Source organism: Juglans microcarpa x Juglans regia, chromosome 3D, assembly GCF_004785595.1.
Source record: "Juglans microcarpa x Juglans regia isolate MS1-56 chromosome 3D, Jm3101_v1.0, whole genome shotgun sequence".
Lineage (NCBI taxonomy): Eukaryota > Viridiplantae > Streptophyta > Magnoliopsida > Fagales > Juglandaceae > Juglans > Juglans microcarpa x Juglans regia.
The window spans coordinates 3,876,215-3,902,292 of NC_054598.1; the positions used below are offsets into that span (position 1 = coordinate 3,876,215).

At 36.3% G+C, this 26,078-nt stretch overlaps 3 protein-coding genes and 2 long non-coding RNA genes across 5 annotated transcripts; 3 read left to right on the forward strand and 2 right to left on the reverse strand.

Annotated features, from left to right (window-relative positions):
• The first annotated feature begins 66 nt into the window (after positions 1 to 66).
• On the forward strand, positions 67 to 6,006 carry LOC121256257 (putative transferase At1g60990, chloroplastic). The gene is made up of 12 exons (XM_041156984.1): positions 67 to 407; positions 856 to 957; positions 1,791 to 1,824; positions 2,394 to 2,467; positions 2,577 to 2,642; positions 2,753 to 2,817; positions 3,937 to 4,024; positions 4,139 to 4,204; positions 4,701 to 4,866; positions 4,949 to 5,032; positions 5,108 to 5,235; positions 5,673 to 6,006. The coding sequence occupies exons 1-12, from the start codon at positions 168 to 170 to the stop codon at positions 5,856 to 5,858; spliced, it is 1,299 nt and encodes a 432-aa protein (XP_041012918.1). The 5' UTR covers positions 67 to 167; the 3' UTR covers positions 5,859 to 6,006.
• Positions 6,007 to 7,082: 1,076 nt separating this feature from the next.
• LOC121255964 (dnaJ homolog subfamily B member 4-like) lies at positions 7,083 to 9,295 on the reverse strand. Its single transcript, XM_041156532.1, has 3 exons — positions 8,817 to 9,295; positions 7,983 to 8,509; positions 7,083 to 7,794 (listed from the first exon to the last, which is right to left on the reverse strand). The coding sequence occupies exons 1-3, from the start codon at positions 8,985 to 8,987 to the stop codon at positions 7,350 to 7,352; spliced, it is 1,143 nt and encodes a 380-aa protein (XP_041012466.1). The 5' UTR covers positions 8,988 to 9,295; the 3' UTR covers positions 7,083 to 7,349.
• Positions 9,296 to 12,148: 2,853 nt separating this feature from the next.
• Positions 12,149 to 12,592, reverse strand: LOC121254069. Its single transcript, XR_005938569.1, has 2 exons — positions 12,550 to 12,592; positions 12,149 to 12,338 (listed from the first exon to the last, which is right to left on the reverse strand). It is a non-coding gene; the product is annotated as an uncharacterized LOC121254069 (long non-coding RNA).
• LOC121254068 lies at positions 12,546 to 12,978 on the forward strand. Its single transcript, XR_005938568.1, has 2 exons — positions 12,546 to 12,591; positions 12,734 to 12,978. It is a non-coding gene; the product is annotated as an uncharacterized LOC121254068 (long non-coding RNA).
• A 10,199-nt stretch (positions 12,979 to 23,177) lies between these two features.
• Positions 23,178 to 25,389, forward strand: LOC121255799 (probable receptor-like protein kinase At1g11050). The gene has a single exon (XM_041156326.1). The coding sequence runs from the start codon at positions 23,304 to 23,306 to the stop codon at positions 25,230 to 25,232; it is 1,929 nt and encodes a 642-aa protein (XP_041012260.1). The 5' UTR covers positions 23,178 to 23,303; the 3' UTR covers positions 25,233 to 25,389.
• The last annotated feature ends 689 nt before the right edge of the window (positions 25,390 to 26,078 follow it).

The following is a 26,078-nucleotide window of genomic DNA, read 5'->3' on the forward strand; positions in this document are numbered from 1 at the left end:
TAATGGTTAAAGTTAAATTTAAAGAACAAAAATATGGGACAAGCATTTTCCTTTCTTTATTGAAAAACATAAAATAACGAAATTTAGGAACAGGATGACATAAAATAGCTCTCTGCTTGCGCATCAAAGTAAGGGCAGAGTCCGTTCAATAATAATAATATCCGGTGATGGCAGCTCAGCGTCTCGTCACCGTCGGCAGCCCAACCCTCCCAATCCCATCCGTTACTTCCTCTCCATGTCGCCCCTTTTCATCGTTCCGGTCTCATCTGCACCTCCAAAGCGGTGCGTTTTGGAAGAGGAAAACGCCGACGAAAATCCTTATCAGCCTCTCCTCCACAAGTAGCGGTTCTAAACTTGCTGCCTTGCCCTTCGACCTCTCACCACCTCCCATTGATCACGACCTCCTCGTATGCGCCCCTCTCTCTCTCTCTTTCTCTCTCGTGATTTTGTTAGGTTGGTTCTACGGAAAACAGAGTAGAAAAAGAAAGAAAGAAAATCAGAATAATAAACGATGCCTACCATTTTGTATTTGTTTCTTTCCCCAGAAATAAATCATATATCGTACTTTTCTTTTCCATGTAAACTCCCAAACACAGTGTTAGTGTCATGTAACCTGAGCTCTCAAGTTTATACATCCACATGAACACTGTGTATTGCGTACCTTGAGCTCACAAGTTTGTACACTCGAATTTCGCATAGTGTGAGTATTGTACCTTGTGACTTATGTAGCGTGAAAGAAAAAGTTTTTTTTTTTTTCAATCTTATTTTTCTGACTCATAATTGATAAAGACGGATTGAAACTTTGTGACTGTAATGAATTTAATTGCGCTACAAGATAACCTTTACTCTTTGCAGGAGACTGTTACGCTTGCAGGTGCAAAGGTTTCAGATGATGGCATTATCGAAACATTTAATAATGATGATGAAGCGTTAGATGCCGCTGATAATGGTGTTGTGGTGCGTATTTGATTTTTATCAAGTTTGTAAATCATCACCCATTTTGCTCTTTTTTCTTCTTCTTCGTGATATTGCTTATTTGTGTATGTTTAAGAGGAAAGGGTTATCGAGGAACAAAAAAGAGAGGAAAGGGTTATATTCTTATATGATCCTCATGCAATGGTATTTTGCGTAACTGGCCAAGTCCTCTTCAAATTCTCCAGTTTAGATCACATTGACTTTAGTTTATCTCATCCGAACACTCGACCACAACTTGGATCCTCTAACGGTTGTGAAGTAAAATCTTTGACTGGAGGTACCGATAACTTGCATTCAGTTTGAAGTTTTTAGGTTGCTGTTCTAAGCATTATGTCCCTCCCTCCTTTCACACTCCATTCAAATGGTTATAGTTGTGGTAATACTTGTCAATTGCAATGTATTGCCTTGCATAACCATTGACAAGTATTGTCACAACTGTATCTACTCGAAGGAAGCAACAATGCAAATTAGTTTAGCTCTTGTACTTATCAAAAGAGTTTAGCTCTGCCTTATAAAAAATGTTTGATAAAGGTTTTTTTTTTACTGATAAAAAAAACTAATACTATCAGGCACTGGGCTTGGGCCTGGGCTTAGTTAGCTGTATCACCTAATTACAAATTGATGGTTATGTGGTTCTGAATGATTTAATTCATGTGGTTCTTGTGGAATATATTGAAGTGCGATTGTTCACAAGTTTTATCAGATGGGATGCAGTCTTTGAACCTTTTTATTTTAGTGCACTCTTAGCATTTTAGTCTTTGACTTCTAATTTTTCTTGAGCATGTTGATATCCCTTTTGACTTCTGATGTCATAGGTTGTGGACCTTTCACATTTTGGACGGATAAGAGGTACGCACTTTTCTTATATTTCTATAATGACATTTTATTAGCACTATCTTCAACTTTCTAATATATAAAATCATAGATGATAGCCATTTTAATTATGTGGTATGTCGTTGTAGATTGATCAGTGCCTTGCCTCTTCATAAACAAAATGCTTCATATTTATCCCTAATCCTTGTTTACTGTTTCACCTTCTTGTTATCGTGCATCACTTTCCAGTGGAAAAGAAATTGTTTCTAGTCTTCTAGATGTTGATATTTTATCAGACACAATATAATTACATGTTCGGGAACTGCCTTATTCTGACTTTTGACATTTTCATTGTCGTCTTTGCATGCAACTCAAAGTACTCTTTGTATTGTTAAAGTTTTGGTGTATTTGTTGTCTGGATATTAGAGGTTTTACACTTGGCGGTTGAGCACCATATATGCAAAATAGTGCCGAATCTTGATATTGCACGATATATATATATATATATATATATATATATATATATATCCTACTCATTGCAGTACACACACACAAAAAATGTTAAAGTTTGTGCTGTAAATAACGTGGGTTCAACGGACATGTAGTCAGTGGAGAAGACCGTATCCAGTTTCTTCATAACCAAAGCACAGCAAATTTTGAATGTCTTCATGAAGGACAGGTGGGTTTTGGTTGTCATTATTGATTGCATTTGTGTTCCCTTAAACTCTATTCTTATATTGTACAGTCGTACAGGCTAAAATAATAGGATTTCTCATTGGAATCCGTAGGGATGTGACACTGTTTTTGTTACACCAACAGCTCGGACGATTGATATTGCGCATGCATGGATCATGGTAACCTTCATGACTCTCATGTGGCTGTTGGCTTTTCCGTGTTGTAATAATCTTGGTCTTTTGTTGACCCGTATTTCTCCTTTTTTCTTTTTGGTTATTTGTATTCACAGAAAAATGCAGTTACATTAGTGGTTTCACCGGAGACCTGCCAAAGCATAATCAAAATGCTGAATAAGTAAGTGCATCTTGTTAATGTATGTTGTTATTATTTATTATTTACCAGTAGTAGTATTAGTGGTTGGTATAACAAAAAAAGAGAGAGAGAGAAGTGTTTGTTGTATCCTTGAATCAGCAAAACTTGTAGCTGCTGTACGATCTGTTACCAGAACAATTATATATACACACTTCATTTCTCAAGCAGACTGATGAGGGAGTTCTACATTTACACCACAATGAATGATCATAACCAGGATATTGGTTTTCTTGTCATTATACATGCTTCCCATAAATAATATAGAGGTCCTTTTCAAGATTTTCTGTTAACCATCTGATAAGGTTGAAACAGTAGCATCGGGTTTAGAAAAACATGTTCCGAACTTTGCTAAGCACTGAATCAGTATTTTACACTTTTAGCTGTCAGCACGATAAACTCTGCTTGTCCATACTTTGTGGAAAGTGATTTTTAGTGCTGATAATTAGAAGATGAATAGATCCAGTCCCCTGTCCCTCGTATGCTGATAAAATTATAGCGTTCTGTATATAAGTACAAGAACACGCTGAATGTGAAGAGACAGCGTTATCCCAATATCTTTATAGTTTAATGCAGATTGATGTGGATTTGCAGAAAGACAGGGAAATATTGGAAATAGACTAATATCAGTTATCAAAAAAATTTTGTGAAAAGCTAGAGATTAAATCATTTGACAATGGATACGAGGTGTGAGAGAGTTCGTTAAAATAATTGGTAACGTGATATAAAGATAGCTAATGCTTTGGTGTGGATGAGTGATTTGGTTTCAAGCTGCGGGGGTACAGCAAGGACGAGAAGAAGGCCAACAAATATGTACTTCAAAGTTTTTTTAATATCTAAGTTATAAAGCACAAAGTTATAGATCAGTATAAACAAGCTTTCAACAGATTGATAGTCTAAACAGGGTAAGATGGTGAAAAAACAGTCCCTATAGCTGACCCAGGTGGTTGAGTGAAGGTCTTTTTCAGTTGAGTCAAATCAGTACATTTTTCTGTGCTTTACCCTAAGTTATTACTTTCTGTTTCATAATTCAAAGGTTTTGATCATTTTTATCAAGATAAAAAGATCCATGCAGTAAATCTTTTACATTGTACTCAATTTTAGGTACATATTTCTTGCTGACAAGGTAGAGATTCAAGACATCACCAAGCAAACTTGCTTGTTTGTTTTACTGGGACCCAAAAGCAATCAAGTAAGGAATGCTAATTTCTCATATATAGTTCAACATTATTCCAGAACTTCATATTATGCTTTTGAAGGTTTGAAATTGATGGTGTAATTGCATACAATTGGGGAATGTGATCAGGTAATGGAGGACTTGAACCTTGGCTATCTTGTTGGACAAGCATATGGCACACATCAACATTTTAGTGTATGTTTCTACGGTTTTCTAGACTGTTTCTAGATCAAGTTTTATTGATTTATTCTCTTGTGATGATTATTGGGCATACTTTCAGCATCTCATCTGTTGTCAAATCTATTTATGTGAAATTTTCACTCTCTTCTTGTAGTCAAGCATCTGATTTTGTAATTTTCATGGTCTGAAAATTTTGTTTACTCAAAAAATGATGTATCCTCATTATCCCACATCATAGCTCCCTTAAAAAAATAATGAAAGCTGTAATTGTTGAACTTTGGCTTGGATTAAATTTCTACAGAAAGTGTTTTTTCAATTTAAACTTTTATTTTGACACGCTCCCTACCGAAAAAAAAAAATCAAATTTACACTCATTCAAATCGTGAGTACGAGTAAGTACCCGCAATAATGCATTATGGAAGTATAGGAAGCCAAAGAACAGCGGTAATTTTGTGGTATGTACTTTATTGTTTGCAAACGACCCTAACCAGAATCCTCCTTTTATTTGCAGGTAAGTGGGATGCCGATTACAATAGGGGTGGGAAATGTCATTTCTGAAGAAGGTTTCTCTCTATTGATGTCACCAGCTGCTGCTGGATCCGTCTGGAGTACTATTCTTTCTCAGGGTGCTATCCCAATGGGTTCTAATGCATGGGAAAAACTAAGGGTTCTTCGTGGTGAGAATTCTAGACTGGGTTGTTTTGCTTTCATATTTCAGTTTATGTAATCAATTACCTGTTGCAACTTAAATTTTGCCAGGAAGGCCGGCTCCTCAGAAAGAACTTACTAATGAATTTAATGTCCTGGAGGCTGGTCTCTGGAATTCCATCTCTCTAAACAAGGGTATCTAGCTCCGTACCATTACATCATTTGCATAGAAACATGAGAAGATGGCTGGTCTAATTCTAATCTTTTCAGGGTGTTACAAGGGACAGGAGACTATATCTAGACTCATAACATACAATGGAGTCAAGCAGAGGCTCTGGGGACTTTGTCTATCTGCGCCAGCAGAACCTGGCACCCCAATTACACTTGATGGGAAAAAGGTGCTGGTCATGACTGCAATGCTTGTAAAATTGGACAATAACCCATAAGGGAAAAAAAAAAAAAAAGCTCGATTATGCTATGTTTGCTCCCTAAGAAAATTAGAAAAGAGAAAAAAAAAATTATTGATTTCCCCGTCAAAATTCTTATTATGTGAAAGCCGAATAAAAATTATCAATTATCCCTGTAAAAAAATTAGTTCTGGAAAACCAAAATTAATATGTATTAATTACAGATAGATCTTTCATGCAAATGTGGCCGTTCATATACTTGTTTAATGCATAATGCTGATAATTTGTATATTTTTTATACCTTTACCCTTGATGTTATCACTCTTTCTGGGATAAGCTTGTACTTCATGGTTGCTTCTAGCGTGAAAGATAAATAAATTAATTAGGGGAAACTTTATAGTTGTAAGATATTTGTGAACTTCGTGCAGTTGGGAAAGGTGACAAGTTATGCATCTGGAAGAAAGGAATCTGAGCATTTTGGTTTAGGCTACATCAAGAGGCAAACTGTTTCAGAGGGAGACACCGTAACCGTTGGAGAAAACGTCACAGGGACAGTGGTCGAAGTTCCTTTTCTTTCTCGCCAATGTCAGCCAACCCAGAGTTCAGGTTCTTGAGGTCTGATAATTATGTTGATTTAGTTGAACTTTAAAATTTTAAACCCTCATATGTATCATTTCTTTACCATGCAGTTTGACATATAGATCATGTTTCTTCTTATTGAATCAATGATGGTTGCAGATGTGCAGCGTTTTGAATGACTCATTTTGAGGAGTATTCTTAATTTCATCCTATTGACCTCACCAAAAAAAAAACCTATTGACCTTATGCATCGCTGTTGACTGTGTGCGCCCATGCGTGCAATTGCGTGGCATGACAAAATAACGTGTTAGGGTAGAGGATATTCATTCTATCAGCTGTTAAGCCAAAAGTCAAAAAGCAGTTCATCAGTCGTTCTCTTCCACAAAATTAAAGTGACTGATTCCCACCAAGCACTCGAGCCCGAGCTTCAGCAACCGACCTACTCCCTCCACTCCTCTCTCTATCTCGGTTTGTGATCCACGCCATTGCCGGCAATGATGTTGCTGTAACTGCAGATTGCTCAAATTAGGGGCGTAAAAATTAACCGGGAAACTGAACCAAACCGGTAGAACTGGTCTGGGATCTGTTTCCATAGTTTCAAAATCGGCCGGTACTGGTCCAGTTCCGATTCTATGCTTTTTAGGACCGGACCGGACCCATTCACCATATTATATATTTTAAATTAATTTCTAATATTATATATAAGATAATGTTATTATAATTTATAACATAAAATTTTAATTTTAAACATTAAAATTTATTTGATCATATACTTTAAACATAATATATATATATATATATATATTAATAACATTTTATTGCCTAATAAATTCTTAACATATTCATTTTGATAAAACATAATACATTAGTAATACTAATATATATTAGTATATTAATGTATATTGGTATATTAATTACATTTTATACCATAATACTAATATTATTAAAATCGGAAAATCGGATTGAAACGGTAAAACTGGATGTACTAGTTTAGAAGGGTAACTGGTGCGTAATCAGTTTTTGAAAATATAAAACCGATGCATATTGATTCGGTCTTAAACTTTGTCCAAAACCGGATCGATTATACCCTTATTTCAAACCGACCTACTCCCAAAGTTTAAGTAGAGATATTTCCCTGGGGGAGGGGGGTAAGTAGGTAAATAATAAGAATTGGAATCAACACGCACTAACGAAGTGGTCGAATGTAATTTACCTCCCGAGTGTAGAATAACTCTTGATTAACTCAGTCTCTCTCTTACTTTGGTGGGACAATGAACAACTTTCATTTCATGTCAAATGCGACATTCATGAATGGCATTATATATATATATATATATATATATAACGGTACTTCTACTCATGTACGTGACTACAATTTTGGAATGTATTGTTGAAAAACTATATACATGATTACAAGGAGTCTCAAAACTTGAGTATCAATTAATAAGTGAACACTTTTTTCTTCTACCTCGGGTACGTAGATTTTTGTCAGTAAAGGAGATGAAAAAACAGTAACCTGATTACGATCAAGTACAATCATGTAGTATTCTAGATGCTTGAGCTCGTTGTTCATCACTCAATTCTGTGGGAAACTCAACTAGAAACTTGATTCGAAGATCACCTCTCCTTCCTTGTTCTCTAGGGTTAGGCATACCTTGGCCCCGAATGACCTTTTCGTAGCCCGGATATATGATATCATCAAACGACAATGTCATCTTTTCCCCTCCTAATAGAGGAATTGGGATTGAACATCCTGTGAGCGCATTCACTAGAGGGATCTCAACTCCTATTTCCAGATCGAAACCTTCCGTCGTAAATAATGGGTGGTCTCTTTCATCTATCACGAAGATTATATCAGCAGGAAGGTAGCCTGGTTTCTCATCACCCTTTCCCTCAAATGTAACCTTTGTTCCTTTCTTCCATCCTGGCTTTACTTGTATCTTCAATATCTCCTCTTCTTGGATAATCATCCTGCCATATTTTAGTACATTGTTTTAAGAAACATAGAGTGCAACAAAATATGTTTCGACTTTGGTTTCTATTGTTCTTAGAATGATCGAGAAAAAAAAAAAGGCAAATCTTGTATGTGAAAATAGAAGAAAAAAAATAAAATAAAACAAAAGGAGAAAGAATTGAAGATAGGGAAAGATCTAACAAACCCAGTATTGGTGATGGCATCTCTTGTGATCTTGATCTTCTTGAGACATCCTTCACACAACTCCTCAAGCGTGCACTCGAGCTTCATCTCAACTGGAGGTGGTTTTCTTCGTGCAGCTGATTGCGAGAATATGATGGGGGTGGTGCCCCTTCGGCTCGTATCTCTTGATAGAGAAGGAGGCTTTTCTGTTTCTATGTAACTCATCTTTCCTAATAGAGATGCTTCCGTTTCCGAGCTGGTCCTTCTCGAATTTCTCGAGAACAAGAGTGTAGGTATTTCAGTTTCTGAGGACCCCCTTCTGCTCATGCTTCTTGATAGTGGGGTGGTGCATCTCCGGCGGCTTGAACTGTGGCTTGATGAGCGCAGGCTTGGCGTCGGCGTTTTGCTTCTTCTACTTGAACTCCTCGAGAATAAGGAAGCGTGGCGTGTGAAGAACGTACCATCGTCATTTTGATAATGACTGGAACCTGCAGGTGTTGTTGGGTCATTGCTGCTTGTAGTTTCTTCCTCCGTTTCTCCATTGAGGACCTAAAGAAAAGCCCGAACAACGTTACAAAAACAATGATCCTAATTTCTTATCTTAAATATATGGAGAGAATACATTTTCTTTGAGAATTGAGACCTTATATATAAATATATATATATATATATATATAAATTGACAAATGTTACCATAAAGCTCGGGATCTAAAAAAAATGATGATCGTGATGATCATATCGTTCTTTCCAGGATAAACAATCCGTTTGATAATTTTTCGTTCAAGTAAACTGAGAGTATTGATAATTCGTATCATTGTAGAATCTATCAGAAGTAGCCTTGTGTACGTGTGCTTACCTTGTGCCATTCATCGGGGGAAATGGATTTGGATTCTGTTTCGATTTTGTTCTTCGGGCTCTTGTCGGGATTCGATTTCGTGAAAAGGACCTTGTATGCCTTGCATATATCTTTCGGTATTTCGAGGATGCTGTAAAAATCAGTCATCGCCGAACGTGGAGGATCTCCCATGAACAGGGAGAGAGAGAGAGAGAGAGAGATGGCCGGAAAGGATGAACGGAAATGGTTAGTATATTGCAAAGAGAAATTGCAGGAGGTTAAACATGAGGAAGCGCATCTCTAGGGGCTTTTATAAGGCAAAATCTGTTCGTTGTGAGAGGAACATGAGATCGGGTCATCTTGTTTCTTGATTTATACAGCTCTGCTATTTTTAGACTTTCTTAAATTCATCCATCTGTTCTTATGTCATTCGTGTTTGACAAACAAAACCATTATTTATTTATTTGATTACATGTTTCTTCTTCCACCAAGTTTTTTAACATACACAAAGTAGTCTCATCATTTTTCACGTGAACAAATTAATTTATTATATAATAAAGTAGTAGTTTGAGGAGTAAAGTGACAACTCTATTTTGATGATTGTATTGTAAAATAAGAAAACTTGCTGACCAGTTGGGCTACTAAGTCCCTAAAAATAGCCCACCAATTAGAAAGCGGACATGTCCGCATTTCATCTTTATTTTTATGGTACTGCATCTCACCTGATTTTTTGTTTTCTATTCATCTTTGTTCTCTCTTTCATCTAGGAGAATTTTTGCGAATTAGAACCCCCCCTGGGGACGTGAATACCACTCCCCTCGCGACGATGTTGCAAATACCACCCCCCCTCGCGATCGTGGCAAGGCGATGAATAACAACAGCCCCAACCCTAGCCCCAGCCCCTGCAATCGTGGCTTTGGAGACTGACAGCCCCAACCCCTTCTCGCGACAGATCCAGATACCCTAGAATGGTTCAATTTTTCTCTCCCTCAAGATTCTTCTTCTTCGATTCTCTCTTCATATCATTCACTACTTTTGGTTAGAACATTCTCCAGATGAAAATTGCTACAACCCCAGTCGGTAACTTACGATTTCGCACCAAAAAGACCCAAACAAGCTTTCAGGTGCCATTAGGTACCAATAATTTACAATTAATTTGCGCTTCCCGTCAATAATGAAAATTGATAAATCAAATTCCTTGAAACGAGATTAAGAAGAGAAATCCTATAGAAAAGAATACTTAAAAAAAAATGAAATTGAGAAATTTCGAAGACAGAGAGAGATTATTGAGAGAGAAAGATGAGAAATACATCGCACGAGTCAAGCACCATTACTATCTGAGTCTTTGTCACTGTATGAAAGTGCGAGACACACGGCAGGGACGAAGACGAAGAAATTACAATTGTGGCAGGGCTAATCGTGTGTGGCTGCAACTATTTTACTTTTGGTGTAAATTGTGACGTAGTTGCTTTTGATTGGAGCGGACCGCTTAGAAGCGGTTTTGTTGTAAAATTAGTTATACTTGTGAAATTATCATTTGGAACATTTAAACTAATTGGAAGATATATATTTTATTTTTTATATTTATGTTTTTAACACTCCCCTCAAGAGTAGCCCAGACTCTCACTTGATGAGTAAACTCAACACGTAAAATATTTAATCGTGAACTGTACAGTCTAGATATTCAATACGTTTATTTTACTAGCACGTGAAATCACCACTTGTTTAAAAAATTTAAACTTTGAAGAAATGAGAATTGTAGTTTAATCTCACTTCTTTTTATTATCCTTTTCTCACTTGTTTAATGTTTTATTATTCATCTCTATTCCATGATGTAAAATAATAAACCAAATTTATTTTATTTTTACTTTTTCTCCTTGAGTAGTGCAACAGCCACGAGTTGGTCCCGATAAAGAACAAAAAAGATTTTATTTATTTTTTCTTCATTTTTGTATATTCTTAAATATTTTTAAAAAAACTCACAAAACCATTAAAAAATACTTTCTTAATCACCAAATAAAAATAAAAAAATGTATTGGGACAAATCCTCGGGTGATTTAGCATTTACGTTTCTCCGTATCAATTTGAGGCACCCAAGACACGGGAAATGGGCTAAGTTCCCTCTCGTGCCTCCTGCTGGCCATGGGAAATGGCCCATTTGTTTTCTTGTTAGCCAAGGAAAATACGAAGGGGTTTGCTCGCCCTAACCTTACGGAAACCATAACGCCAAACAACGTTCTCTCCCTTTCCTCCATTTTCTCACTTACCAAGCATAAGTGAGAAAAGCTATATGTTCATTGCATGGCTTCCGATGAAGAAAGCGAGAATACCGCTAATCCGTCCTGGTAAGCATCTGATCTACGTTCCTCGGTACTTCAAATGGTGTTACTTATTTATAGTATATATGTAATGTGTGGCTTGGGGAAGTAAAAGCTCCAGTTTTATATATTTAATTGTCTACTTTAACCGGAAACAATAATAAACATACATTTTGAAATTAAAAAATATTTGTCTTTTTTTTTTTTTTTGAAGACCAAGTAGAGTCTTATTTATTTATTTTTATTTTTTCTGGTTGTGGAATATGAAAAGTTCATTTTAAATAACATCTAATATTTTGTCAAGGGTGTGGTAACTTCCAATTAGGAAACACAAACATTAATATAATTTATGTCTTGCAACATCAGTACACTAGTGTTTATACTTTTGTCAAGTTATTTTTACTTGGTAAAGCACGTAATTGAAAGTTGAATATTGTTTCGAAACTCTAAAGGCTGCGTTTGGTTCCTAAACTCAATTGAGTTCAGTCTAATTTTAAACTGAGTCTAATATCTAAATACTTAACTCTGAAATTACTAAATTCATCTCAACTCAAAACCTTCTTATACGTGAGATTCACAATATTTTTTCAACTTAAAACATCATTATACATAGGATCCACAATCTTTTTTAATTTTCTATAAAAAATATTAAATTCATCTTAACATCTAAATACATTTTAAACTCAATTTAGATAGATTGACATAACTCATTTTACTACTTAATTTATTACTATTTATAAAGAACTCAACTCTATTGAATTCAACTCAATATCTAAACACAATCTAAAAGAGCTGAGAACCATGGGACTGCTACCCCCGTCGTTTAGCTACTTTCTGGCAGAAACCTTGGGGGATGTGGCAACGACTATCAATATCCTCCATTAATTGTCGTTTCGACTACTTTCTTATTAGATATGCTTTATCAGTAAATCTTCTTATTCGGTATTGTTTATAAAGTAGCATTATCATTATTATTATTATCATTATTTTGAAGTTACTCCTTTTGCAGAAGAAAAATCTAATATTGAGTGTGCATCTTCTTGATGCCAAGCATGTTTTTCTCTGATGTTCAGTACTTTCATTTCTGCTGCAGATTTGGCTCAAAATCGCTATTTTGAGTATGAATCTTTTATTTTATTGGCTACTTGAGATACCCTGAATATTGGTGGCGACCAGAGTACATAAAATTTATAATGTAAGCTAAATACAGCGTTTGAACGTTGAACTGAATTGAGTTGATATGATAAAATATTATTAGAATATTATTTATTAATATTATTATTATTTTAAGATTTGAAAAAGTTAAATTATTTATTATATTTTGTATTGAGATTTGAAAAAATTATAATAATGAGTTGAGATGAATTTACTTACGAGAAGAAGTAAAGCTATAAAGAGGTACCACACATAGACGTGGTACATTAATAATATGCCACAATTCTAATTTCCGCAATTCTATGGCACATCCTGGCAACAAGGTTAGATTCTGACTTTCTAGTCACCCACTATGAATAGCTTACTGGTTCACCCTACTCTTCAAGAACCATTTCTATTTAGGCAAATAGCTTTCTCGTGTCAAGTCTCTAATAAGATCGTAACTTATTTACTTGGAGTTGGCAGGATTTGGTGCATAGGCAGCAATTCTACTTCTGGATGAACTATAAGAATAACAGGCTGAAACACATTATAGCAAAGTCTCAACTTCAAGCTGCTGCTGCAACCCCAGCTTCTGTTCCTCCACATTAATGGAGGGCACGGGGGGGTGGGGTAAGAGCTAATCTTTGATTTTCTTTGTTTGAAGCAGGGTATTCAAGTATCTTTGAAGGCAGTAAACTCGCCATATTCTCAACAGGTTGTTTGGATACTAAAATCATTTCATCTCATCTCGTCATTATAACTTTATTAAATTTTCAAATAAAATACAATAAATAATTTAATTTTTTTAAATTCAAAAATAAAAATAATATTTTAATAATATTTTATTTAACTCATCTCATTTCAATCACTGTACAAACATCAACTATCGCATGAAAAAAGTTGCCCAAAACATAAAGGTCATACAATGCCAAAAGTACATTGGAAAATCACATAACTAGTGAAAAGTGAAGTTATCGATGAAACAAGGCCTTGAAACCAATTCCATCTTTTCCCTTTTTGCCCTTTCTCTATCTTATCTTTGCATCTTGTATTGTAGTCGCACAGTCGGGAATTGTATTGCTGTCAAGTATGTTTCCTGACATAGATATGTTGTTTTGTGTTATGTCCAGAAAATGAATGATACAAACTTTAGTCCCTGACTCCCTGCATGCATTTGTCATAACTAGTATATTAACCATTAAGTATTGGAACTATTTTTAAAATAATATATATAATATTTATTATTAATAATATTTTAGAGATTTATTTTTGAAAGTTATGAATTATTTTAGAAAGAGAGAAATTAAAAAAAGTTTATAAGCTATTGCTTATGGTTACAACACTTTGGGTCTATATGTGCACTATAAGCCATTACTTGGCTTAACGGTATAGAGTTTCTGAATTTATTTCATGGGATTGGGTTCGAGTCATGCCTCCCTCAAAGGAGAGGTTTTTTGTTGATTTATGTAGAGTATGCTCTACGTAGGCCGCATGACTCATGCGTTGTAATTAGGAGTGGTAATATGTAACACGACCCGTTAACCCAACACAAACACGACACGATAAAAGCAGGTTAGGGTTTACCCTTAATGGGTTCAAGTCAAAAAGGGTTGACTCGTTAAGACACGATAGCTTAACGAGTTGATAACGGGTCAACCCGTTATAACCCGTTATGACCTGTTAAAAAAGTTAAAGTTACAATTATACCTTTATACCTAAAAAATAAAATTGTTGGGATTTTAATTTCGATATTTTTATTGTTTGGATTGTAATTTTGGACTTGTAGTTAGTTTTATACTTTTTATAGATATTGTGATTTTAATATTTATATAAAATTATGCTAAACTTAACTAGATAAAATAGGTTAATTTTGGGTTTGTTTTAATCCATTTACATAAACGGGTCAAAACGGGTTGACACGATACGACCCGTTATGTTAATGGGTCGTGTTAGGGTTTGAGATTTTGACACAATAAGCTTAACGGGTCGGGTTAGGGTAGACCTATATAGTATAATATACATGTCTTGACACGACACGAATACGATCTGTTAACACGATTTGACACCCCTACTTGTAACGCATGAAAGGGGCACTAGCGCCTGGCGCTCAAAGGCCACAATTCTTGGAAAATGAAGTGCAAAAGTTGAAGGCATTTGGGATTGAACCCGTGCAGTCTCTTTGGGAAGGAAGCAACATGACTGTTGGACCAATTGTGTCATTTGGTAACAAGTATAGATATATATACCCATTCGGAACATATTCAAAAAAATGAAAAGTTACAACTTTTCATTCACATCTTTTGGCCCTCTATAAATAGACCCATTAGCTTGCGAATTTTAGAATGAGAAAAATAGAATATAGAAGGAAAGTAGGCAATTTTGAAATTCTCTCTCTCCCAAAAGTTTTCATTTCTTCAAAACTTGTTATTAGGATATGTTCATTCTGCAAAGAACAAATTTCTAATTTCTTGGTTGAATAGCAAAATTTGAGAGTATTCGGGTCTAATTTTGTGTATGCTAACGCAGTTAGACAAATAGATTTGTTCTGGGCTTCATTGTATCTTAGAGGCAAATTTGCTTGTAACCCGTGTGCATACTGTTATTGGTGGGGGCGGATATTGTCTTAAAGAAAATGACATTCGTAACGCGCCTTGAAACAAACTTTTCTCTAATTATTTTCTGTTTTGCAGCCCCTTTGCACCAACATTAAGCAAGTAATGTAAGAAATAAGAAAGCAAGTTGAATTGTAGAATAATTAGTTAAAGAAAGAAGAATGTGAACAGAGGGAGACTTCGTAGGAAAGAAATTCCATTATGATTTTTGTGTATTTTCACTTACAAGGGGTGGCTGCTTATATACAGCAAGGGAATAACTAACTCTGGCAAGTCAGAGAATAAAGGAATATACAACTACGTAAACAAACTGTAAAGTTACACAAATGTACATGACAATTCAATTGGAGAAGGCCCTTTTGGTAATTCATATGGGACATTATTACAAGCTTGTGAGTGCACATTTTAATGCATGAGACTGCAGGTCAGATATCATCTTGGTGGTGCGAGTAGTTTCATCTTAATGATCATGAAGAATGACAGTAGAGCTATGCTGATCATGCTGCTCTAATAAGTAATCGCGATTGGCTATTTAAGCTTTTGATTTTTCTGTCATCCTTTAATTTCTTGTAATAAATCGAGTTAATTTGAACTTTCTTGTTATTGTCCAATTAGTTTGGTTGCGGAAATTTTGCTTTAATTGGAAGACAACAATTACGAAGAAACTCAGGTAGCCCCCTTCCATGACAAAGTATAGAGTCTTCCTGACATTGTAGGATGGAAATGGACCCGAAGCAATGGAAGGGAAATAAATATTTTCCATTTCCAGCACTTAGACACTGGTCAATAGGTTAGGTTGGAGATGGTGGAAGACCACAACATCGGTCCCTTTCACAGTGTCTGCAGTCCAAGATATTTCCTCCAAATAGTATTTTTCCACGTCAAGATTTTTGACTATGATGGAATAATATCTTCTGGGCTCAGGAGTCAGGCCACCTCTTGACCAACCTCGCACCATGGAAAAACCCAGAAAAATGATTGTATGTGTGTGGGATGCCTTTTGTCAACACCTATTTTAATTGCATCTCTCCTTCTTTCAATTGCTATTTTGGACTTTTAATCGTGTGTGTGTGAGTCTGAGAGAGAGAGAGAGAGAGAGAGAGATTATGTTGAATTACATATTCATTTGGAATGTCGAGAGGTGTTAATTTAATGGTAAACAGATTCCCTTTCATCATGCCGGCCTTGGACAGGATGGCCGTACTCTGTTTTTTAACTTTTTGCTTAAAAAAAATTGTATAATCATTCTCTCTTTAGTTTTGAAGATAAAGCTAAAATATCCCAGTACCATTTTAAACAAATTGCAAGTACATGACTTGAGGCTCCGTTGTTAATTCCTCTTAATTTATTTTATTTAATTATTATAATTTTTTTAAAAATTTTATATAAAATAAATAAATAATTTAATTTTTTTTAAATTTTAAAATAAAAATAATATTAAAAATATATATTATAATAATATTTTATTTAATTTTTAATTTCAAACCAAGTTGACAACGTTTGATTACCAAATCTATCTTAACTCATCTCAACTCATCATTACAATTTTTTTAAATTTCAATACAAAATATAATAAACAATTCAACTTTTTTAAATTTCAAAATAATAATAATATTAAAACATAATTGTAATATGTATGTCAATACATTTATCTACTGTTGTTTACTTACTAATGTGTTTTATTCTTTTATAAAAGTATGGATCTAATATGGCACAATCTGGACCCTTGAAGCAATTAAGGCTGAGTTGCTTAAATCACGTGGGAGATCCGTGACTGCATCTGAGGAGTAAAATTGCTAAGTCGCTGGATCGCTCCACGTGTCTGCACCTGTTGTACCATATATATTCATTACTATTCCTTGTAACCCTAATTCGATTTCATTTTTGTGAATTGATAGCAGCTTAGAGAGAGAGTAGAGAAGGGGCAATTTCTAGGATTTCTAGGGTTTTTCTCTTAGAGAAGAAATCAGTGCAATTTCTGGTAGAGAGTGAGAGAGATTTGTAACTCTAAAGTATTGAGACTTCTCTGTGATATATTGTTCATCAATAAAGATCTCTAAAGCCATTCCTACCGTGGATGTAGACCATTAGGGTTGAATCACGTATATCGATGTGTTCTTTCCTTTTATTTTCGTTATTTCGTTATTTCGTTTATTTCTTTTTACAGGTTATATTTCTTTTTATTTCTTTGATATCTATTTATGTTCTTGATAAGGTTTTGTGATTCCTATTGTTCTATACTGTTCGATATCTATAATCTGGTCATATCTTGTAATACTGTTATTTCTTGTTGTGGTTAGTATCAAACTTGATTCTTGTGAGTATTCAGTTTCTGTTTTGGGTGAAAATCTAAAGTTTTTATAAGAAACAAAACAGAAAGGTTTTATCACTAAATATTGTCTATTTTCTAGACAAGAAACAGAACCTTTTTATAACAATTGGTATTTAGAGCACAGGTTCAAGGGGACCATGAGGTTTGATATGGAGAAGTTTACTGGGGATAATGATTTTGGCTTATGGAGAATTAAGATGAGGGCATTGCTAGTCCAACATGGACTGCAGAATGCCCTCCTTGGTGAGAAACAGAAGGGCTCTTCCTCAAAAGAGGAAGAAAAAAGGACTGTCCATAAGGACATCCTCAAGAAAACTCATAGTGCTTTAATTCTCTCTCTTAGGGATAAAGTCTTAAGAGAGGTGGTTAGTGAGAACACTGCCGCAGGTATATGGTTAAAATTAGAAAACTTGTACATGACCAAAACCCTAGCAAACAGACTACACAAGAAAACCAAACTGTATTATAGCGTCCTCGACCCCCGCGTGTTATTTTTGTAGAGTTTGTGATACCGGGATGTTGACCACACGGATCACGCACCCCAACGATCAATGCTCAGAATGTGTACAATATGTAATAAGTGTACAACATAAAATTGACAGTGGAGAAATAAAAAGGTCATTCTTTATTAAGTACCAGAATTTGTTCAAAAACAATAAAGTAACTTTACAAGAATTATACAGTCATCCGACAGGTAAATTAAAGACAGGAAATAACATAAGGGAAACAAATTCCATAATGTTGAACAATATCTCAGCAACTCAGACCTCCGGCGGAGCTGATCCCTCGAGTTTATACTCGGGCTCTGCCTCAAACTCTACGGCACCTTAAAACGTAACCGTAGGGTAAAACACCACAATGAGATTATGACATCTCAGCAAGTAATTAATTAAAACAACATCCAGGAGATTTAAAACATATTAATAAATTCACGCGTCCCCATACGGACAAATATGCAGAATAACAACTCACATTCTTTTTTCCCAAAAATACACTTTTAATACTCACACCAAAAATCTCATTTTTGGCCCCGATCATAATTATTACAAAATTATGCATGCACCACGGTCTCCCCTATGGACCGTCCGCACACCCTGGCTCTCATCGTCACATCACGGGTAACGTCCGTACATGAGACTTCGTAACAAGCGATGCCCAGTTCCGTACCCAGCACGTACATGGCCAAGCATCATCTAACCTCGCCAGCCAAAAGGTCACGGAATCGATACGAGAACGTTACTGTTTCGTCCGTTCCCATCGTAGCCCTGCGACAACTCAGGGGACGTCACGTCAGTCTATTACGCTCCCAAGTGACCAGAGAAGCTCCACCGAAATAATGCCCCGTCTCGACTTAGGGTTAGAGCTGAGCACCGATTGTTTCGGAGTCGGAGGGCCCATCCGACTCCGACTTTGTCGGAGGTCGAATCCGACCTCTGACTCCAACTCCGAGACATACAAAATCTGCTCCGACTCCGACTTGTCGGAGTAGAGTCGGATTTTTTTATTTTTTATTTTTTTTATCTTTTTTAACTTCATATTTGACCCACTTTTTAAAAAAAAAGTTTGTGGGCTTTCAAATTTTAATTTTCTCAACATTACAATCTAAACTAATTAAACTTTATTGATTATAACAAAAAATATAACTAAATAAAACAAGCAACATACTAACTTTTGATTAAACTTTTGCTATAGTGATTTTAATTTAGTATAACTATATAATAGTATTAGTATAAATATTATACTAACTATATCACTAATAGTATTAGTATACTAATACTAGTATATCACTATAGTTAATAGTACCCTATAGTAATATAACTATATTAGTATTAGTTATAGTGATTTAAATTTTAGTATAACTATATTACTATAAGTTATAGTGATTTAGTATAGTTATAATACTATAAGTTATAACTATAGTATATATTAGTATTTGTATTAGTTATAGTGATTAGCATAATTATATATTAGTATTTGCTATAGTGATTTTAATTTAGTATAACTATATTATAGTATTAGTATAAATATTATACTAACTATATCACTGATTGTATTAGTACAATAATGTCTAATACTAGTATATCACTATAGTTAATAGTATCATATAGTAATATAGTATTAGTAATTAATACTATAGTAATTTATATATAGGCTTAAAGTGGTTTACTAATTTATATATAGTAATTAATACTATTAGTAATTTATATGAATAATACTTTAGTTATTATACATTAGTATTATATGTTATTATAAATTTATAGATTAGTGTTTACCATTAGTATTACAATAGTACATTACTAAACTATTATTAGTCAATTTAGTCTATATATTATAGTATAAATATATTATTTAACTAGTATATTATTGAGTTTAACTAACTATATAAGATATAGTTGTATAAAATTTAAATAATTAATATATAGAAAAACACATCTTTTTATAAAATATGTGTAAAATCAGAGGCGGAGGTGGAGTCGGAGGGCCACGTCAGAGGCGGAGGCGGAGTTGGAGGGTCGGAGTTGGATCAGAGCGGAGCCGGAGTCGGTTCATCAATGACTCCGACTTGTCAGAGTCAGAGCGGAGCTGGTGCAGAGTCGAATTCGGAGTCGGATTGTCGGATTTTTGCTCAGCCCTACTTGGGGTCGTGATACACACGCACACACATATTCAGTCTCATTTACAAACAGACAACGTGACATCAATAACACAATTTATTAAAGACGATAAATATGCATTACAACAGTTTGTTTGAATACATTTAAATAACTCATTTACAATTTCTCAATAATACAGTTTCACAACTATACATGTAATCCCAACCTCCAATCTAGCCCAAGGCCCAATTCCAACAACTCCAATTAATAAATAAAACCCAACACTTCAACGGCCCAAGACCCATTTCCAACAGACCAACAAATTAACAGTTTACAAATCACAATTATAACAATTTATTATTTAAAATTATAAAATTACATACACACGAAGTTGGAAAAAATCTGAAAGACCAAGCGAAAGGGGCGTTGCTCAAGGCGGCGGCACACGGTGTTCAGTGCCCAAAAAAGAGCTCTCAGCTAATGGGTAACTCTTGGGGATGGTCAAACAATCAAGGGGAAAAACACTACGTGCGGTGGTTCACGGTGGTGCACACGGCAAAAAGGCCAAAACTTTCGAAACAACAACTACCAAAATTGGAAACCGAGATTTCGAGTTTGAGAGAGGGAAAGTAACAGATTTTAGATCCTCCATAATTTAGAGAAACTCAGCCTATTTATAGGCTGAGCATGGCGGTAGCCACACGGGTAGAGAGAAGAAAACAAGCAGCATAAGCCGTGCAGGAGTGAGATGACTTCGAGCGGATGTGTGGCGCGGCGGCTGACAGCGCAACATAGAGCCCACCACCAATCAATACGGAGCTACCTACGGGAAAGGTGGAAGGTGGTGGTAGCCGTGAGGAGTGGCAGCTCGACAGTGAGCATTTCGGAGTCCCCTTGCCGCACGACACCGAGAAGAAAGTGGGAGAAGGAGGTGGCGGCTGGAGGATGAAGTGCGTGACTAAGGTCCATGAGGCGCTGGCAGCAGTTGCGTGGAGGAAGAAATTCGAAGGAAGAAGAAGAAGGTAGAAGAAATAAGAAGAAAATGGAAGAAAGTAAGGAGGAGGAAGAAAGGGGCTGCACGACGCAAGGGAGAAGAAGATAAAATCCTAAGGTGCAATTCTCCAAACGGCGCCGTTTCAGATAGTGGGAGGGGCTGGGTTCACTTAACCTGCACGAGCTGGGCTGGGTCTGCACTCAAGGGTTGGGCTTAAAAACACGGGCTGGGTTCAAATAAAACACATGGGTTGGGTTTAATTTAAAACACACGGCCCAATAAAAAAAAACACACACACACACAACTCACACACAGCCCAAATGAAAGCACTACAATAAACAAGCCCAAAAAAATAAAACACTAAAAATAAAATAACACAAATAAATAATCAAAAATAAATAAATACTAAGAAAATAAAACACATGAAAATTAGGGATCTCACATGTATACTTTCAAGATGACCCCTGGAACTCCAATAGGGCAGCACCTTGATGAGTTCAACAAAATTATTCTAGATCTAGCTAATATAGACATTAAGGTGGAGGATGAAGATCAGGCCATCCCCTTGATGAGTTCCTTGGATTCATCATACCTAAGCCTAAAAGAAACTATGATGTATGGTAGAGATTCACTGACTCTTGATGAAGTACAATCTGTACTTCATACTAGGGAACTACAGAGCAGAGGGGAAACCAAACAGAATCATGGGGAAGGCTTGTCAGTTAGGGGTAGAATAGAAAAGAGAGAAAAAATGGGCAAGAATGAAAACAAGAAATCCAGGTCTAAGTTAAAGGGAAAACAATTTAAATGTTTTCACTATCACAAAGAAGAACACTTTAAGAAAGATTGTCCTGATAGGAAGACAAACCTTGGGAATAAGATTAAAGAGGCAGGGGATGCTTCTGTAGTTTTAGAGAGATATGAAAGTGCTGAGGTGTTTACAGTGAGTGAGGTTGATTAAAAAACATAATGGATAATGGACTCTGGATGCTCTTTTCATATGTGTCCAATTAGAGATTGGTTTGAGACATTCTCTGAGTTAGATGGGGGTCATGTAATCCTAGAAAACAATAAGTCCTGTAAAGTCACGAGGGATTGAAAATTTTTTTAGGGAGGTCAGGTTCATACCTGAATTAAAGAGAAATTTAATTTCTCCTGGTATGCTTGATTTGACATGCTACACCTTCAAATCTGAGGCAGGGGTTCTTAGAGTTACTAAGGCTCATTAGTTGTTATGAAATGAGTAATTAAAAATGGGTTGTATACACTACTTGGGAAAACAAAGTAGAAAATAAAGTTGTGTTATGGCATAGAAGGCTTGGGCATGTAAGTCAAGGGGGTCTCCTAGAATTACAAAAATAAGGGCTGCTGAGTGACTAGAACCTAGGGAACTTGCCTTTCTGTGAAGATTGTATCTATGGAAAGACAAAGATGGTTAGTTTTAAGTCAGCAACCCACAACACTAAACAAACTCTAGATTATGTCCATTCTGACCTATGGGGACCTGCAAGAGTGAATTCACATAGTGGAGGGAGTTATTTCCTCTCCTTAGTGGATGATTACTCTAGGAAGGTCTAGATATACATCCTTAAAAACAAGAGTGACACCTTTGAAAAATTCAAGGATTGGAAGACTCTAGTGGAAAACCAAATAGGTAGAAAACTCAAGACCCTAAGGACTGACAATGGTCTAGAGTTTCTGTCCATTGAGTTTAATGTGTACTGTCAAAAAGAAGGAATTCTTAGACATAAGACAATGAGGGAAACCCCTCAACAGAATGACTTAGCTGAAAGGATGAACAGGACCATCTTAAATTTTCACATTTTTATAAACAGAACTCAAGAAACAGAATCTTTTTATAACAATAATATTTTAATAATATTTTATCAACTCAACTCAACTCAACTTAACTCAGTTCAACATCCAAACGCAATGAAAATTATATCATTGCCAGCACATACACCCACTATCTTAATCCCAATTTATTTGTTTATATTGTTCGCACTGAATTTGGTAGAACCAATTTAATATTACTGGCTGGATAAGGATTATAGAAGTTAACCCCTTTTGTAAATTCTATTATTTTTTTATTTTTATTTTTTGGAGAGAACGTGTTTAACTACTCCACGTTCTTTGAAAATTGAACCCAAGTTGTAAAAAATAATTCTCGAAAACATTTTTTTTTATGAGCCAATCTTGGAAATACTTATTTATACTTTTACGTACCGATTCATTTGATTTCTTTTTCTTTTTATAATTTAAGCACAACTCGTCAAACTTTCGACTTCGATTCATGTTGATGGTACACGCAACTTGCAACCAATCCTGCCAATCTGTGACGCCAACCAAGCACGCAGCACCCAGAACTTAGCCAAAGCAAGATTTGACCAAAGTGAATCGATGCTTTGCATCTGTCTCAAAACACCATTGGCTTCAACCTAGTTCTAGTTAATTCTCTCTTTCTCTCTCTCTCAAATCCAAGATTCCAAGCCAAGCAAACTTCCTAGGGAGCGAAGCAGCTATGAATCAAGTTGCTCTGCTGCTTCTCTCACTGTCTTTTCTCACTTTAACCTCAGCAGTCCCCTCCCCTCCTCCAAGCAACATCTCAACGGCCGCATGCCCCATGGACCTCGACTATGTCCTGAGAATCCCATGGAACACCTCACACTGCAAAAAGTTTGAATCCAACAGAACATTATGTTGCCAAGACCTCTTATCCCTCTATGGCATAGCCCTTGCCCAACGCCTCAGAGATACCTCTCTCTTTGAACTCCCCGACCTCCCCACCTCCATTTCTTGCCTCCAAGACTTCCAATCCAAGCTCACCTCCCTCTCCCTCACCACCAACCTCGTATCCTCTTGCTTTACCCCTCAACAGTTTGTCATCTCACCCAACATCTGTGCCGGCGTAGTCTCCACTCAAGATTGGGTCGCCAAGCTTGGCCCCAACACTTCTCTGGATGCCGCTTGCCGGCCAGACCTCACTGATCTCATTTCCTGTGGCAGCTGCGTGGAAGCTGGGACCCGGACTCAGCGTGACTTGATTGCTATCGACGGTAATACCTCCAAAGCTTTAGATTGCTGGCAGTTTGCTATTCTCTATGCTGCTGGTATTGTTAATGAGTTTGGACCTAAGGGTGAGAGTGCTCTGGTATGTATTTTCAGTTTATCGCTTAATTCACAAGCGGGTTCGGGGAGTAAAAGCCGTTCTGGTCTTGTTTTTGGGTTAACTGGAGCTGCGGTTGCAATTTTGGTCATGTCTTGTTTGTTGGGATTGTACTTTTGGTTCGATAGGAGGTGGATGAAGAGGAAGGCTGGGGGATCTGATTTTGATTACGGTAAGGATATTGAAGAACAAGGGTCTAGGCCACGAGTGAGGCCAAATACAGGGTCGATTTGGTTCAAAATTCAGGACCTTGAGAAGGCAACTGATAATTTTTCCCAGAAGAATTTTATTGGTCGGGGTGGTTTTGGATTGGTTTATAAAGGGGTTTTACCAGATGGAACTGTGGTAGGGGTGAAGAGGATTTTGGAATCCGATATTGAAGGAGCGGCGGAGTTTTGCAATGAGGTTAATATTATTAGCAATTTGAAGCACCGAAATCTTGTTCCACTTAGAGGGTGCTGTATGATCGATGGAGACAATGATTGTGATGAGAGGGGAAGTCAGAGGTACCTCGTATATGATTACATGCCAAATGGCAATCTCGAAAACCATCTGTTTCCATCTGCTGATGGTGGATTGGGGAAGGAATCGTTGACATGGCCTCAACGAAAAAGCATTATCTTGGATGTTGCAAAGGGTTTAGCTTATTTGCACTATGGAGTGAAACCAGCAATATATCATAGAGATATCAAGGCAACAAACATACTGTTGGATGCGGATATGAGAGCAAGAGTGGCGGATTTTGGGCTTGCAAAGCAGAGTAGAGAGGGCCAGTCTCATCTCACAACCAGAGTGGCCGGAACCCATGGGTACCTGGCCCCGGAATATGCACTATATGGACAGCTGACGGAAAAGAGTGACGTTTATAGTTTCGGAGTGGTGGTTTTGGAGATAATGTGTGGCAGAAAAGTTCTTGATTTGTCATCAGGATCACCACGTGCATTTCTGATAACAGACTGGGCTTGGTCATTGGTAAAAGCTGAAAAAGTAGAAGCAGCTTTAGATGCTTCTTTGTTGAAAGATGGGGATTCTGAGAATTCGAATCCAAAGAGCATAATGGAGAGATTTGTGCTGGTTGGAATCTTGTGTGCTCATGTCATGGTCGCTTTGAGGCCAACTATTTTGGATGCCCTGAAAATGTTGGAAGGAGATATCGAGGTTCCTACAATTCCCGATAGACCGATGCCTCTTGCACACCCTTCATTTATTAGCGATCGTAATAACTTCAGTATATCACCAGCACTAAGTGGGCCACAATTACATAATGGGGACATGCTCAGGTAATCAAGAAAGTAGTTTTTTTTTTTTTTTTTCCAAAATTTCTGCATCATTGAAAGAATGTAGAGAGGTGGAAGCCCTGCCCTGTATATTGAAGGCCCTTTGTTATACGGATTCAATGTATCAAGCATCTAAATGCATATAAGGGTCATGGACCAAAGACTATTATACTGGTAATGGGAGGCCATATCTATTGCCTCTTGGTAGAGGCCAGGAGATTTAACCATCCAGTATAGAAAAAATAAGGAGTGGTTTGGATTCAGAGATGAGTTGAGATGGGTTGAGATGGTTTATAAATAGTAAACTAAAAGTTGAATTATTTATTATATTTTATGTGAAAATTTAAAAAAATTGTTTTAGAATTTGAAAAAGTTGAATTGTTTATTATATTTTATATGAAAATTTGAGAAAATTATAATGATGAGATGGGATAAAATAAGTTAAGATGAATTAAGGTGGATTTTAAATGCAAACGAGACCTGACTACATTTATGAAGTTATAAGAGAATAACTTATAACCGGTGTCTTCTACAAGAGCATATTATCAGAGACCAATTAAGACATGCCACGTAAGGGGTTGATGAAGACACTGGCTCTCTCCGCTGTAGGAGATCTTTGTGCATACCCCCACCCTCTCTCTCTCTCTCTCTCTCTCTCTCTCTCTCTCTCTCCTTCCCTTTCCTTCACGAAAATTCTAACCCGAAATTTGAAAGTAAAATGGACTACTCTCATTGTCGAAGATCAAAATTGAAATCCTTAGCCTGACATCGCGTTTACGTCCGTGATTGACTCAAAATCACACTCACCAGCCTGCACTTTTCCATTCTACGAGACTTGCTCATCAATCGTCGA

What these genes read in the sequence shown, in the direction of transcription:
- LOC121256257 (XM_041156984.1), top strand. Translation starts at nt 168, where the DNA reads ATGGCAGCTCAGCGTCTCGTCACCGTCGGCAGCCCAACCCTCCCAATC. An exon ending in AAAACTAAGGGTTCTTCGTG is followed by an intron (nt 4,867 to 4,948) that starts GTGAGAATTCTA and finishes AAATTTTGCCAG; the next exon opens with GAAGGCCGGCTCCTCAGAAA. An exon ending in TTACACTTGATGGGAAAAAG is followed by an intron (nt 5,236 to 5,672) that starts GTGCTGGTCATG and finishes AACTTCGTGCAG; the next exon opens with TTGGGAAAGGTGACAAGTTA.
- LOC121255799 (XM_041156326.1), top strand. Translation starts at nt 23,304, where the DNA reads ATGAATCAAGTTGCTCTGCTGCTTCTCTCACTGTCTTTTCTCACTTTA.
- LOC121255964 (XM_041156532.1), bottom strand. Translation starts at nt 8,987, where the DNA reads ATGGGAGATCCTCCACGTTCGGCGATGACTGATTTTTACAGCATCCTC. An exon ending in CCCCCGATGAATGGCACAAG is followed by an intron (nt 8,510 to 8,816) that starts GTAAGCACACGT and finishes GCTTTTCTTTAG; the next exon opens with GTCCTCAATGGAGAAACGGA. An exon ending in GATGCCATCACCAATACTGG is followed by an intron (nt 7,795 to 7,982) that starts GTTTGTTAGATC and finishes AAAATATGGCAG; the next exon opens with GATGATTATCCAAGAAGAGG.